We start from the raw sequence: 16,977 nt of genomic DNA, 5'->3' as shown, positions 1-16,977 counted from the left end.
TCTACAGATGTTGTCAGACCGATGAGTTTATACAGCAATTTCTGTACTTATTTCTGATTTCCAGCACTTTTCAAAGAATAATTTTTAACATATTTAGCCAGAGTGTTGGAATCAATCTGCCAGATTTGCTAATGAAATACAATGACCTCATTTCGGAATAGCGGTCGCAATTTAGTCACCCTATTTCAAAAAAACTGATGTGCATGCCTTAGCAAAGGTGGGGTGGAATCAGCAAATGGCTTTGCTAGCAGGTATGTGCGTCAACACCACATGAATACTGAATATTGAAGATCGTGTTGGTCGTGATATTGTATTGGTGATGCTACTTAACTAGTAACCTAGAAGCCAACTGGATTTAAATGAATAACTCTGGCATGTAAAGCTAGTATCAATAACTGTGACCATGGCACCATTATTAATTATTCTAAAAACCTATCTGGCCTGGTATTTTAGGCAAATAAATCTGCCGCCCTTTATCTTCACTACATGTGACTCTAGACATATAGAGTAATGTGCTTGACTTCTAATTGTCCTCGGTGAGTCACTAAGTTGAAGATCAATGAGGGATGGTCAACAGATGCTTGGATGATGGCATCTTCATGTCATGAATCAAAGTTTTAAAAAAACTTGCCATGCAAAACTCCAGGGCAACAGAGCATGGATTTGAATAAAAGATTTAAAGTAAATATTTTTAAAATCAAAAACCTACATTCCACATGGGACTTCCAAGAGTGGTGAAGGTGTGATGGGAATTGAAGATACAATTAGAGGCAATCTGAAGGAGCAGAAGATGATAAACATATTTCTCCATTGCAGAAAGAGTTCATTCAGCTCACTGTTTCACGTAGACTGGATAGCTCTTTTATGGCCAAATCTCCATCTCAGCTGTTTGCTCATGGTCTTCTAGTTTGCAATGTGCCGAGACCATATCCAAATAATTTTTCAAAGTGATGAGGGTTTTGTTGCCTCAAACAGTGAGTTCCAGACTGTTGCCTTTAGGTGAAACAATTTCTCCCTCAACTTGGCACTGTCTCTTGGTTATTGACCTCTCGGTGAATGAAAGTAGGTCTTTCCTATCTACTGTCTAGACCCTTGGTTAAGTGCACCCCCACAATTATTTTTCTGTCAGCCGCCTCTATTCTCAAGGAATAAAGTCCAGCTGATCCAAATCTTTGCTGAAGCTACAATAAGTCAAGCAAATTCCAGTTACTGCGATTTAGCCCCCCTCTCCCCTGCATTTTTGATTTTTGTTATTGTTTCACTGCCCTGAGAGGCTGAGCATGTTAATGGTTACTGATCAGTTTTTTTAATTAATATGGTGAGTTTTCAAAAAAAAAAAGAGGCCTCCAATAACTTTTTAATCTGCTCTGTACTCTTTTTCTGGTGTGACATGGTGACCAGACTGTGTTTTAACTAGTATTTTATACATTTCTGATATAATCTCCGTGCTCTTGCACTCCAAGCCTTGGGCAATAAAGGAAAGTGACTTGAACAACCTTTTTTACTTGCTAACTTCAGAGATCTCTAGGCCTACACTCCAAAGTCCCTCTGTTCATGACATTTCTGAATCCTATTGATTACTGTTTCCTTGTCTTGTTTGTCCTTCTCAAATGCACGACTTAACATTCTACAGATTGAATTACGTTTACCCTCTTAATCAGCCCATTCATGTTGTATGACAGTTCATAACTTCCTTCCTCACTGTCATCCATGCAGAAAATTTTAATATCAACTATGAACTTGATATTCTTGCCCCCTATCTTTCGATCTATCTCATTGGTATATATTAAAAATGGACCAGATCTAGTGCTGAGCTCTGTGGAACTTCATTGTAAAGAGCCTTCCTTTCATAAAAATACTTGTCACCCATTACTGTTTGTCTTCTCCCACTGAGCCAATTTTGTTTCAGCTTGCCTCTTTCAATTGGATCCATGAACTTTTAATGTTGTGTCCAGCCTGTCATGTGGGACTTTCTCAAGAGCTTTCAGAAAATAGACAAACTACTTTATCAACCTTCCATGTTACATCATGAAAATACAGTCGTGTTGGGACAGTGTTCACTTATGTTGATGCTGACTGAATAAACTGTCAGAAAGTTTATTTCTCCCAAAGACAGCGTAAACCGCCCCTCAGAAGTTGCCTGTAACAGAAATGTTACTGATTTGCTTCAGTTCTGATCTTTGAATTTATCTTCTCTTGTTTTTACTCCATTGAATCAACATCAGAGTTTACTTTTTAACAGTGGAACTTGGTTCATTTTAACCTAGTCTTCTCCTACTCTTTCCCTCACTAAAATGTGGGTGAAATTGAAAATTTTGTTGCGAGAGTGACTGTTTATTTCTTTGAGCCAGTCCCACAGTAACAACTTATCCTTATTTAACACATTGCTTACAATTGGAGAGATTGATGCACACTTCGGGATTTTTACTGCCCTTTATTTGTCTGCCATTGTCTAATGATGTGTGTGTACTTAGAAGCCCAGTTTTCCCATTGCATGGTGATTATTTAATCATTATCTATGATAATCAGATTAGCTGCCTGAGCTTGAATATGCCCGCTGCCATGAACCTCACTGTCCCTAGGGAAAATTGGTCAGTATTCTCTTTGACAATTGATATGCAGTGAACTCAGTCGGAAAGTTTAGGCATGAGAGTGTATGGTGACGGTGTACCTGTGAGCTTGGTTCTCCCAAATGATAGAAGTCATAATTAAGCGAGTTGGCAGGTTTATGATACAAAGTGTGGCCAGCAGTATGGGTTCAATTCTCTCACTGGCTACGGTTACCTTGAAGTACTCTCCTCCTCAACCTCTCCCCTAGCCTGAGACCTTGTGATGCTCAGGTTAAACCACCACCAGTCATCTGAGTGAACAGAAAGGTCCTCTAGGACACTGGTGACTTTACTTTTTCCCTTGTTGAGGCCATGGTTTATGAGTTGTTGTCAAAGAAGATACAGCATGTCAAGAGTTGTCATTATTTCAACTGGAACACACTTTGGAGGTTGTGTTGTGGGTAAAATGGTGTGGGCTGAAAGGGCCTGTGCTGTTACTAACAGTGCCGATGTATTAGCAAGTGGCACCAGCACTGAGATCTTCTGAATTGTTTTGAGGTCTATTATTTCTATAAGCCGCTTCCTTTGGAGCTGGTCCTGTTGATACAATTAGCCTTGTGTGCGCCAAATCAGAAATTTAATGTCAGTGGCACATCTGCAAAGCAAGTGCTGGCAAATTATGAACCTGTGTGGTCAATGTATCGTGTAAAACTGGACAAGATCTCTGAGGTACGGTTTTACAAATGTTTTCTCTGATAACACGTGGGCAAGGACTATAATTATCGCTCATCGCAAGTTATGCTACGAGAAGTTAACATGCTTGAGGGCAGTTCAGAGTCAGTCACATTATTGTGGAGCTGGAAGTATATAGAGGTCCAGCAGGTTAAGGACACCAGGGCTAGGTCTCCGTCACTAAAGAATCACTTGTATACTACCCCAATCCAACACTTGGAGTTAGGTTTCTTGAGGTCAACTTTTTATTTTTAGATGTTTCAAGCAAAATTACAATACTTGAACTGCTGTAGTGGAATTTGAGCTAATCTTTTTTGGGTTGTCGGTCCTATAGTAAGATTTAGACTGCCAGTGTTAGTCATTTCACTTCACTTTACTGCTGGTAATGTCCCTGCAACACTTAACCCTTCCAAATACGTTTGTATGTTTATTAAATTCCAGGGGTTTTCTGGGGGATTATCAAAGTTTATGATTCTCACAGAAGCTGTTGATGATTCTTCATAACCTAAAGAGCAGCCAGTCTTTCTCATTCTTTTCTTTGATTCCCAGGGATTTTTGGAGTGCATGGTGGGGAAAACTGATGTTTATCTCTGGTACTGATTTTATAGCATCAAGCATGGTGAGTGGAAATATTTCTTCCCAAGGTATTGGGCTCAAGTCTCACTCAAGAGTCTTTGAGCACAAAATCTCAGCAAATACTCAAGTGCAGCACTGAGGAAGTGATGTATTGTCAGATCTGAGCAATGTTAAACCAAGACCCTGTCTGCCCCCTTGGAGTGAAGAAAAAGGTTTCACTGCATGACTTTGGAAAAAGGGCAAAGAAGTCTTCGCTGGTTTCCTGGCCAATATTTATCCTGTAACCAATGTGACTAAAGCAGGTCGACTGGCCATTGTCACTCAGCTATTTGTAGGGCTTTGCTTTATGTAATATGGCTGCTACTCTTCCTACGTGAAAACAGTCACCATGCTTCAAAAGTACTTTACTGGCTCTGAGTAGTTCTGGGTCATAGTGAGTTTGTAAAGCCCACTACTACATAATTGCTGATCTTCCTTTCCACTGATCAGAATTTTTTAAATATACAGCTACTGGGTGATGGAAGAGTCAAGAATGTTTGATCTGGCTTTTCTAAGCTTCCTTAACTTCTGCAGTTTTTATATCCTTCTCGGTCACAGGCAGTTCTTGCTTCCAGCATCTAACGGTGCATGGGCAGTTAGCATGAAATTTGAGTGCTTCAAGTGTTTTGGTTTAATGGTGAAGGGTTGTGTTGTGCTTTCAGAAACCACTGCCCTCCATCATCCCATTCAAGGAGTTCCACTTAATGTTATCCAGGTAACAACCTTTTTGTTTTTCTTCCAGCATTGCTTGAGGCTGAGTATACGTTACTTGGATGTTTTGTCCCACTGCTTTGTATTTCTGGTTCCATCTAATGCATCATGGGTGCAAAACTGTGGTGGATCTTCATTCAAGAAGAATAACTTGTGTTTATGCTGTACCTTTCGTTTTGTAAAATATCCCAGCTAGCTCTACAGGAGTGTTATCAGGTAACTTGGTAGCAGAAGAACAAAAGCTTGATCAACTACCTGGAGCAGTGTTTTGTAGAGGAATAAGACAGTGCTATTTTTGGGTCTGCAGATTGGAAGAAGGAAAAGCGACCTCGAGTAGAATGTGCTCTTGTTGTTGGATGTGGGAGTTCAGGGAGAGTTTGTGTTACTGAGGATTACATCTGCAATGAATGCTGTTGCTTGCAAATCCCATCAGATCGAAAGGAATGGTTGGAGCGACAGAGGAATTTACAAGAGCAAGGGGGTGTGATGGATGACAGAAAAGTCGCAGATACAGTCACATAGATAGCTTAACTCCAGGAAAGGTAAGAGAGGTAGGCAGGTAGTGCAGAGTCTTCTGTGTTTATCCCCATTTCAAAAGTATGCTGTTTTGGAAAATGTAGGGGGTGATGGATTCTCAGGGGAATGTACCACGAACAGCCAGGTTTCTGGTATTGAGACTGCCTCTGATGCAGTGAGAGGTACGTTGGGTTCCAAGAGATTGATTTTATTAGGGGGCTGTCTCGTCGAGGCACAGACAGACGTTTCTGTGCCCAGGAGTGAAAAATCAGAATGGTGTGTTGCCTCTCTGGTGCCAGGATCAAGGATGTCTCAGAGAGGGTGCAGAATGTTCTCAAGGGGGAGAGGACCCAGCAGGAGGTCATTGTACACATGGGAACCAACGACATAGGAAGGGAAAAGGTTGAGATTTTGAAGGGAGAATACAGAGGATTAGGCAGGAATTTAAAAAGAAGGTCCTCAAGAAGAATAATATCCGGATTATTCCTGGTGCTACGAGCTAGTGAGGGTAGGAATAGGAGATAGAGCAGATGAATGCATAGCTAAGGAGCTGGTGTATGGGAGAAGGATTCACATTTTTTTGCATCATTGGAATCTCTTCTGGGTAGAAGTGACCTGTGCAAGAAGGACGGATTGGAAGGGAAATAATATACTAGCAGGGAGATTTGCTAGAGCTGTTCGGGAGGATTTAAACTTGTAAATTTGTGGGGGCGGTGGAGGGGAACTCAGATAGTGAGGAAAGAGATCAATCTGAGACTGGTACATGTTGAGAAAAGAAGCAAGCCAAACAGGCAGAGACAAAGCAGAGAACCAGGTAGGACTGATAAATTAAACTGCAAGGGGCCTAACAGGGAAAGCAGATGAACTCAGGGCATGGTTCGGAACATGGGACTGGGATGCCAAAGTAATTTCAGAAACGTGGTTCAGGGATGGGTAGGACTGGCAGCTTAATGTTCCAGGATACAAATGCTACAGGAAGGACAGAAAGGGAGGCAAGACAGGAGGGGGAGTGGCGTTTTTGATAAGGGATAGCATTACAGCTGTATTGAGGGAGGATATTCCTAGAAATACATCCAGGGAAGTTATTTGGGTGGAACTAAGAAATATGAAAGGGATGATCACCTCATTGGGATTGTATTGTAGACCCCCTAATAGACGGAAATTGAGAAACAAATTTAAAAGGAGATCTGTTATCTGTAAGAATAATAGAGTTGTGGGAGGAGGTTTTAACTATCCCTACATAGACTGGGACTGCCGTAGTGGTAAGGGTTTAGATGGAGAGGAATTTGTAAAGTGTGTACAAGAACATTTTCTGATTCAGTATGTGGATGTACCTACCAGAGAAGGTGCAAAACTTGATCTACGTTTGGGAAATAAGGCAGGCCAGATGACTGTGGTGTCAGTGGAGGAGCACTTTGAGGCTAGCGACCGTAATTCTATTAGCTTTAAAATAGTGATTTGAAAAAGATAGACCAGGTCTAAAAGTTGAAGCCCTAAATTGGAGAAAGGCTAATTTTGACAGTATGAGATAAGAACTTTCAAAAACTGATTGGGGGCAGATATTCGCAAGTAAAGGGACGGCTGGAAAATGAGAAGCTTCAGAAATGAGATAACGCAAGTGCAGAGACAATATATCCCTGTTAGGGTGAAAGGAAAGACTGTAGGTAGAGAGAATGCTGGATGACTAAAGAAATTGAGGGTTAGGTTAAGAAAGAGAAGGAAACATATCAGGTATAGATAGGATAAGATTAGATTAGATTACATTACAGTGTGGAAACAGGCCCTTCGGCCCAACAAGTCCACACCGACCCGCCGAAGCGAAACCCACCCATACCCCTACATTTACCCGTTACCTAACACTACGGGCAATTTAGCATGGCCAATTCACCTGACCCTGCACATCTTTGTGACTGTGGGAGGAAACCGGAGCACCCGGAGGAAACCCACGCAGACACGGGGAGAACGGGCAAACTCCACACAGTCAGTCGCCTGAGGCGGGAAGTGAACCCGGGTCTCAGGCGCTGTGAGGCAGCAGTGCTAACCACTGTGCCACCGTGCCGCCCATTGCCTTTATACACCGTACTGCCTTTATACTCTCAGGATTCATTGAGTGAATCCTGAGAGTATAAAGGCAGTAGGAGCATACATAGTGTCCAAGTCATAGAGATGTACAGCATGGAAACAGACCCTTCGGTCCAATCCGTCCATGCCGACCAGATATCCTAACCCAATCTAGTCCCACCTGCCAGCACCCGGCCCATATCCCTCCAAACCCTTCCTATTCATATACCCATCCAAATGCCTCTGAAATGTTGCAATTGTACCAGCCTAAACCACATCCTCTGGTAGCTCATTCCATACACATAACACCCTCTGTGTGAAAAAGTTACCCCGTAGGTCTCGTTTATATCTTTCCCCTCTCACCCTAAACCTATGCCCTCTATTTCTGGACTCCCCCACCCCAGGGAAAAGACTTTGCCGATTTACCCTATTCATGCCCCTTATAATTTTGTAAACCTCCGTAAGGACACCCCTCAGTCTTCGAGGCTCCAGGGAAAACAGCACCAGCCTGTTCAGCCTCTCCATATAGCTCAAATCCTCCAACCCTGGCAACATCTTTGTAAATCTTTTCTGAACCCTTTCAAGTTTCACAACATCCTTCTGATAGGAAGGAGACCAGAATTGCACGCAATATTCCAACAGTGGCCGAACCAATGTCCTGTACAGTTGCAACATGACCTCCCAACTCCTGTACTCAATACTCTGGCCAATAAATGAAAGCATACCAAATGCTGCCTTCACTATCCTATCCACCTGCGACTCCACTTTCAAGGAGCTATGAACTTGCACTCCAAGGTCTCTTTGTTCAGCAACACTCCCTAGGACCTTAGCATTAAGTGTATAAGTCCTGCTAAGATTTGCTTTCCAGGGGTATCAGGAGGGCAAAAAGGGGACATGAGATAGCTTTGACAAATAAGAGTTAAGAAGAATCTAAAGGGTTGTTACAAATACATTAAGGACAAAAAGGAACTAGGGAGAGAATAGGGGCTCTCAAAGATCAGCAAGGCGGCCTTTGTGTGGAGCCGCAGGAGATGGGGAGATATTGAACGTGTATTTTGCATCAGTGTTTACTGTGGAAAAGGACATGGAAGATATAGACTGTAGGGAAATAGATAGTAACATCTTGAAAAATGCCTATATTTCAGAGGAGGAATTGCTGGATGTCTTGAGACACAAAGGTGGATAAATCCCCAGGACCTGATCAGGTGTACCCTAGAACTCTGTGGGAAACTAGGGAAGTGATTGCTGGTCCTCTTGCTGAGATGAGTACTTTGTATCATCGATAGTCCCAGGTGAGGTGCCAGAAGACTCGAGGTTGGCTAACAAGGTGCCACTATTTAAGAAGGATGGTAAGGACAAGCCAGGAAAGTACAGACCAGTGAGCCTGATGCCGGTGGAGGGCAAGTTGTTGGAGGGAATCCTGATGGGCAGGATTGACATGTATTTGGAAAGGCAAGGTCTGATTAGGGATAGTCAACATGGCTTTGTGTGTGGGAAGTCGTGTCTCGCAAACTTGATTGAGTTTTTTGAAGAAGTAACAAAGAGAATTGATGAGGGCAGAGTGGTGGACATGATCTGTATGGACTTCGGTAAGGCGTTCGACAAGGTTCCCCATGGGAGACTGATTAGCAAGGTTAGATCTCATGGAATACAGGGAGAACTAGCCATTTGGATACAGAACTGGCTCAAAGGTAGAAGACAGAGGGTGGTGGTGGAGAGTTGTTTTTCAGACTGGACGCCTGTGACCAGTGGAGTGCCACAAGGATCGGTGCTGGGTCCACTGCTTTTTGATATTTATTTAAATGATTTGGATGTGAGCAAAGGAGGTATACTTAGTAAGTTTGCAGATGACACCAGAATCGGAGGTGAAATCAACAGCAAAGAAGGTTACTTCAGATTACAACGGGATCTTGACCAGATGAGCCAATGGGCTGAGGAGTGGCAGATAGAGTTTAATTTAGATTAATGTGAGGTGCTGCATTTTGGGAAAGCAAATCTTAGCAGAACTTATACACTTAATGGTAAGGTCCTAGGGGAGTGTTGCTGAACAAAGAGACCTTGGAGTGCAGGTTCATAGCTTCTTGAAAGTGAAGTCGCAGGTAGATAGGATAGTGTAGGAGGCGTTTGGTATGCTTTCTTTTATCGGTCAGAGTATTCAGTGCAGGACTTTAGTTAGGCCACTGTTGGAATATTGTGTGCAATTCTGGTCTCCTTCCTATCGGAGGGATGTTGTGTAACTTGAAAGGGTTCAGAAAAGATTTACAAGGATGTTGCCAGGGTTGGAAGATTTGATCAATAGGGAGAGGTTGAATAGGCTGGGGCTGTTTTCCCTGGAGTGTCGGAGGCTGAGGGGTGACCTTATAGAGATGATAAATACATGAGGGGCATGGATAGAGGTAATAGATAAGGTCTTTTCCCTGTGGTTGGGGAGTACACAAAGAGAGGCATAGGTTTAGGGTGAAAGGGGAAAGATATAAAAGAGACCTAAGGGGCAACTTTTTCACAGAGGGTGGTACATGTATGGAATGAGCTGCCAGAGAAAGTAGTGGAGGCTGGTACAATTGCAACATTTAAGAGGCATTTGGATGATATATGAATAGGAAGGGTTTGGAGGGATATGGGCTAAGTGGGACTAGATTGGGTTGGGCTATCTGGTCCGCATGGATGAGTTGGACCAAAGAGTCTGTTTCCGTGCTGTACATCTCTCTGACTCTGGCAATAACTGGTAACTTTTGAGTTACTCAGATGTTTCTCACAATCTGATATTGCATAAAAGCTGCCCCCTCCACACTTCACACGAAAAGTTATCTAGACTCGAAGCATTAGCTTACTCTCTCTCCATGGATGCTGCCTGACCCATTGTGATTTCCAGCAATTTTTGTTTTTGGTAACTTCTGAGGAACGTCTAAGGGTGGGAGAAAAGACTAGAGATATCCATTGAGTGAATTTTAGAGCTTTAATTTTGATTTTCCCATTTGCCTGTACGCATGTCGGAATGCCACTGTCTAATCAGGAACTGTGTTTTACGACAATCACTGGAACCACATACTGTGCCGCCATTAATATTTTTGCACCCTGTGTTTTCATGTAACCTTTGCTAGTGTTATCTTCCATATTTTCATCAGTGCCGAGATTCCACCTAGTCAAGATTTGTTTCACTAAAATTTGAGCAAAATAATATAATGGTGATACATGCAACTAAGCTGAATTGCCCTCTGGGATTCCTGTAAGCCATTTGGTTAAGAGCCATTAAGAGAGGCAATAAATGCTAACCTTGCCACTGGCACCCTGAATTTAAACAGAAGCTGAGATTTTTAACTCTAATCACTGATGAGATTCAAACCAACGGCCATCTGGTTGAGAGTTGACGTTGCTATCACAGAACCATAGCTGACACAGAAAGTTTGCAGCAGAATGGCTTAGTGCTGCCATCAGGGGCTTTCTGCAGCATAGTACTTTTAGAAGTTTATTTGCATCATTGTCACACATTTCTCAATCTGATTTTTTTCTTAAATAAACAGTAGTGACAACACCAAGGGACTAACTTATTGAAACTGCAAACTTCAATCTTGTGGGGGCCACTTCGATGGACAGGAAGTTGGATGCCACAGCAATCCTGTTGGCTCAACTGTGAGTGTGTGTCTTTTGTGACAGTGCACTCTGTAGCAGACTGTCAATTTTTGCAGTGATGTGATTAATATAGTCCCTAAATCATACTTTTATCTGTTTGTATTTTATTTTAATGGCACAACTTGGCTAAAATGTGAGGGTGCGAACGAAGGTGGGGTGAAACACAGGAATGATGAGTGAACAGAACAGCCTGCTGCCAAGAGTTTGAAGTGAGCTGAAGTTTACACATGCTGGTTGAGAGACCAGCTGAGAGAATTTGAGGCTTCACTGTCATGAAATGATATTGTGAGCTTCACGTGGGTTCAGGAGATGATGTTAAGGCATTGGAAGTTGGCAATTTGTGCTGTGTTGAGCTACTGAGGGCAATTGACAATGAAATGCTGGCGTTGGAGGGGGATTGGTGTGATCCATCCTGTTGGCTGCAGAGTCTGGATGAAGCACATCACAGTCTAGGTTGCCAAGAATACAGTTTAGAAATTTGATAGAAGCCACTTCGTTACTGCGTAGAGTAGGACACTTCATTACACCATGAAATGTGGACCTCCTTGGCAAGGCCAACAACTATTGCCCCTCCTGAAGTGCCCTTGCAAAGAAGACATAGAGCTTCCTTACCTGTGCATTTGGAAATGTATAAACTTGTCACACTTCACTGTAGATGGGTCATAACATGATTAAAGATAATTATGAATACATACTGAGTCAAACTACATTTGTTAGTTGAGCAGATGTTTGTTTGCAACCTGTGACTTAATGAATTGTCAGAACTGTGTGTAATGATCAGCTTCAGTTATATCTTTCACTTGCTGTCCTACTGGGATTAAACAGGCAACGTTTCATTAAATGGGCAGACGAATTGGACTGTTTATACTGGTACGTAAACTCGATGGGCTCCCTTGTTAACTGGTTGTAGTAGACAAAGATTCCTGCTGCTGATCACTATCCATTGATGCTTGCTAGAAAGTCAGTATGTCACGAGGTCAAGGATTGGGTTGACATCCAGTGCTGAAAGTAATATGAAAGAAATACAAAGCCAGAAGGGGATCTTTTGTGAGTTATATATAAACCAAAGTAAATGTGAATTTCCCTCCACCCCAGTAGATGGTTATTCTTTGCGAATGCATCTGTTTTATCAAAGTATTTTCCTTTTGATCTTTTTTTGGAAGTTAGCTGCAATTCGACTGGTAATGCTCCATGCCAAGTGAATGTTGCACTGAGTAGTGCTGTCTTTCAGATGAAAAGATAAACTGAGGCTTTGTGTCGCCACTCATGTGTATGTAAAAGATCACATGGCACTTTATGAAGTGGAGTAGGGCAGTTAACCTGCATCATTCCAGCTAATAGTTATTCCTCAGCCAGTGTTACTAAAGCACATGAACTGGTCATTATATTTCTGTTTGTGGGAGCTTGCACTTGTGTTCTACATAAGTAAGGTGCTACATTGTCTTTGTAACAGGGATTGCACTTTCCATATCCTAAAAAGAATTGAGATGCAGTGAGAATGAGAGGTGCTATATGAATGCTAGCTTTTTCATTCTTGTATTGTGGCTGTCATTACTTGCTTTGGATAACCACAGGTTAAGGAAACTGGTCGAATTGCACTTATACTGGGTAAATTCACAGCATTCCCATACCTTGTGTGTTAAATTATTGAATATTGAGCCCAGAGAGATAAGTACATTAAATTATTGAATACGGCAATCAGAGTGGCTTCTTCAGAAGATTGCTCCTGGACGCCTAGCATTAACTGTTTTTCCTCTTCACAGTGTACCAAATCTGGAAAGTTTCTCCAGCATTCGTGTTTGTTTCAGATTTCCAGCATCTGTAGTATTTAGCTTTTACCAGAGTGGGTAACTACTGCAATTTAACCTCAATTGATACCACATCTTTGAATAGATCTCTATATCTGAGATTAAATCATCAGCTTATTATCATGAAGTACTATTAAGTCTCAGCAATAGTATATAAAACAGATCTTAAATTTTTTTGAATCTTTCTTAATCAACGGCACATAAAGTTGTGCACATATTGAGTGGCTGTTATGATGGAGTGACTCCAGTATAATGGTTGATATATTCTTTGCAATAGCTAAATTATCATCTTTGTTCCTAAATGGAATTGCTGTGCTATGAGCAAGATTACTGTAAACAAATGTTATCAGGTTCCTAAAAGCAAACTTTTTAAAGTTCAAATTTTTGCTTGGAGCTGCTTACCTAGTGCCTTTTGAAAAGAGTAATGAAAATCTGTGGAATGGTATTGCTGTAAGATTTTGGCCCCCTCCTGCCCCAGGTAACTTAGCTCTCCATTAGGCTTTTAGTGAGTGAGGTCCAATTCAACACGTGAACATGTTGTGCTATACTTACTTAAACTTGGAAATGTAGCTTTGATGGTTAAGGAATTCAGTGATGGTAGTTAATGTGCAAACAACTTGCAATGATGTCCTAAGAGGATATCACAAGAGGTTTTTTAACAGATTGGAAATATTTGGAAAGAATAGCTTGTATTTATACAGCCTACAGCACAATAACAAGACATCTCCCAGTGTTTAACAGTCAATGAACAACTTTTGGAATGCTATCATTGTTATAACTTAGGTAATACATCATCCAATTTGCACACAAGCTCCCATGATTGGAAATAAAGACAAATGTGTTTTGTTGATACTGAGGGATAAATATTGACTAGACAATCGTAAGAGATCCCTTGCTTCTCTTCTGGTTTTGCCATTGGACCTTTCACATTCACAAGTGTGATTTATACATGAACCATTGTCACCTGCTGCTGTGAGAGTGCCTGTGATTTAATAGAGAGCTGATCAGGCTGGTGGTGAACTTGAAAAACTAGGGAGAGAGAACTCACTGCCCAGAAACATGTAGAGAGCGATGCCAATGGCATAATATGTGCCAAAAACCAAGTGGCTCCAGAGACTTAATTACCAAATCATTGAGCTGTGTTATGTAGTGTTGCCAGTGATGACGAAATACACATATGTAACATGTGTGCTATGATCTTCTGCCCAGAATGTGCAGGCTTCTTTGCACATAACGAGAAGTACATGATCTATAAATTAAGTGTCTGTATTTGTATGCAGTGGGATTTCATGAACATAATACTTTGTGTGTGAAAAGTATTTGTTGTGGATAGCACATTGTATATGTAATATTTTGTAACACATTATGGCAATTAAGTTTTGCCAAGTGTTGTGGCACAGGTTGAGCGGTAAGAGTTTGAGCCCTTCTGGCGTTGGACATACGGTTAGCAGAACTGTCAAATAGTTTTAAACCCAGATAAAAATTAACTCCTTCTGTTTCCAAGTTACAGTACAGAAATCTGGGAGAAACTTATTCCTTTCTTTTCTCCCCTTCCAACATCTTGGCTGGATGGTGCATTTGATATTTGTAGTTGGAGGGTAAAGGGGATAGTAGCAGAGGTACCCTTTCAAAGGGACTTGGAAGATGTTTGAACTCCGGCACATTGCAGAGTGGATGATCCCAATTTAATACAGAATTAAGTACACTATTATCCAGTCTATCAACCATAGGTAACTGTATTGAGTCAAAGGTGCTTTCTAAGAGTGGTACATGTATTAAAATAACACATTGAAGGTGATAACTTGGTCAAAACTTCATATTTTTGTGAAAGTTGAACTGCTATACCATTATAATTGTATAATGCACTATCCTCTTGTACCCATATAAAATGTCCATTTATGTTACAAGGATGTTGCCAGGGTTGGAGGATCTGAGCTACAGGGAGAGGCTGAACAGGCTGGGGCTGTTTTCCCTGGAGCGTCGGAGGTTGTGGGGTGACCTTCTAGATGTTTACAAAATTGAGGGGCATGGATAGGATAAATAGACAAAGTCTTTTCCCTGGGGTTGGGGAGTCCAGAACTAGAGGGCATAGGTTTAGGCTGAGAGGGGAAAGATATAAAAGACACCTAAGGGGCAACTTTTTCACGCAGAGAGTGGTACGTGTATGGACTGAGCTGCCAGGGGATGTGGTGGAGGCTGGTCCAATTGCAACATTTAAGAGACATTTGGATGGGTATCTGAATAGGAAGGGTTTGGAGGGATATGGGCCGGATGCTGGTAGGTGGACTAGATTGGGTTGGGATATCTGGTCGGCATGGACGGGTTGGACTGAAGGGTCTGTTTCCATGCTGTACATCTCTATGATTCTATGTTGTGCCTTACTCACTAAAGTATCTATAAGGGCTGATTGCAGTGAATTACTTTATCAATATTTATATAAGAGTCATGTTGCACAGAGTTGAATGAAGAAATACCTGATGAAGCCCCCACCCCCCAAAAGACAATGCTTAAGGGGCTTATCTGAGTTATATTGATGAAAGTACCTGAGGTAGGCAGCAGTATGTGTGTACATAGGCTCAGTGCAAAATGCTTTTAAAAGGGAGGGCCTGATGCCCGTTTCATTTCAGTAAGGTAGAACAGACTTTAATTTATATCAAACTGTGTTAAATGTGATTTGGGGTTCAGGACGAATTGACAAATGTGTAGTGCTTCGAGACTAAAGTGAGCCATCCTAAAACTACAAACATAGGAATGAAGCCTTCTCAGTCATTCCTTCCCACTTTTCAACAAATCAATCATACTTTTTTTTTAATATCTTAGATTCTTAAAACATAGAGTTTCAAGTAGTGAAACTAATGTCAGCACTGCATTAAACTGAGACCTGTTGACCAGTCTTAGGGATAACTGTGTCTCCCACTGTAATTCAGAATATTCTGTGCTCTAATCTGTCAGGACAGCCTTTACTTGTGTTGAGAAGGAGTGTGCTTAATATTCTGAAGCACCTTTCATGTCACCAGGTCAGCACCAAACCCTTCTCAGCCAATGAAGTATTTTTGAAGTGGAGTTACTTGGTTTGTGTGCAGCGAGATCCCACAAGTGACAAATTACGAAGTAATCATTACAGTTGAGACAAGTGTAGGCTGAAATAGTGCCATGATATGATTTGGATCTCTGTCAGAGGGCAAGTGGATTTTTGGTTTAACAGAACAAACGACAGGTATTACCTCCGACAATGCAGCACTCTTGCGAAAGAATCTGCCTGGATTTTGTGCTTGAGCCCCAAACATGCTCACTTGGACAACTGTGTTACAAGCTGAGGATGGCTGTACATAAGTAACAGAGGGAGTAGAAATGCCTGGGGTTTCATGTTTGTGGTCACTATCCACAAACATGATGTGTGGATCATGTGGATCTCCGAGTAGATCTCACTATGTTTGTGAGATCTACTCGGAGCTGCATCTGTTCAGATGTCAGGTGAGGCCAGGGTGAAGCATATTGTAGTCCCTCTGGGTGTGAATACATAAAGTGCTCGTGTTCCGACGATATCCAAGATGATCAAATTGGGTGAGCTGGTAAAGGGCTGTAGATGTTCATGGAGATGCATCTTGGGAAGAACAAATTGGTGGGTGTGCATCATTTTTCCCCCTCTGATTCATGCAGTGTTATTGCCCCAACTGCAGTTCTCTTAATCGCAGCTTGCATCTGACACTCTGCCCTTTTGTCTATAGCTGATGTTCACAAGGAGAAGAATCACGTGATGTATGAAGGCAAACACATACACTTCTCAGAGGTCGATAACAAGCCATTGTGCTCCTACAGTCCCAAGCTCTGCAAACAGCGCCGACTCAACGGCTACGCTTTCTGCATTCGCCACGTTCTGGAGGACAAGACTGCTCCTTTCAAGCAATGTGAATTTGTAGCCAAGTACAACAGCCAGCGGTGCACGAATCCCATCCCAAAATCTGAAGACCGAAGGCAAGTCAACCTTTTGAATTGGGTAAACAGTGGGAAGCCATAGTTTTAAACACACCGGTATGTTTAAAACTGATGAGATTGAGTATAACATTGCTTTCACACAGTAGTGCAACAGTTTACGGTGATGATTTATCAGCGTCACCACTTGCATGGCAGTTGAGTATGGGCAAGAAATGCTAGCTTTAACAGTGAAGCCCATGTCCTTTGAACAAGTAAAATAAAATCACCAACATAGTTATACTCCTTGTTCCAGCCAGTAAAATGTAATATTGGGCAAGGTATGACAATGACATTCATCTCATTGTGGGTTCCCCATCTAGTGAGTGGAGTTAAAATTATCTTCAGTTGCTCAGACTGCATAACGTCAATGCAGATTAAAA

The 16,977-nt window shown here is 41.8% G+C and overlaps 1 protein-coding gene across 2 annotated transcripts in view; it reads left to right on the top strand.

The window, feature by feature from the left end:
- LOC122551428 (INO80 complex subunit D-like) overlaps nucleotides 1-16,977 on the top strand; it is an 81,242-nt gene that overhangs the window by 10,963 nt on the left and 53,302 nt on the right. For both annotated transcript variants that reach the window (XM_043693321.2, XM_043693320.2), the window contains exon 2: nucleotides 16,351-16,597. In XM_043693321.2, the coding sequence (XP_043549256.1) occupies nucleotides 16,380-16,597 (218 nt within the window). In that variant the 5' untranslated portion in view covers nucleotides 16,351-16,379. The remainder of the gene's footprint in view (nucleotides 1-16,350; nucleotides 16,598-16,977) is intronic.

The sequence above is a fragment of the Chiloscyllium plagiosum genome, unplaced genomic scaffold, assembly GCF_037043375.1.
Source record: "Chiloscyllium plagiosum isolate Xiang-an unplaced genomic scaffold, Cpla_swu_hap1 HiC_scaffold_7, whole genome shotgun sequence".
NCBI classification, from domain to species: Eukaryota; Metazoa; Chordata; class Chondrichthyes; order Orectolobiformes; family Hemiscylliidae; genus Chiloscyllium; species Chiloscyllium plagiosum.
The sequence above is the reverse complement of the archived record's forward strand: the minus strand, read 5'-3'. Positions and strand labels throughout refer to the sequence as shown.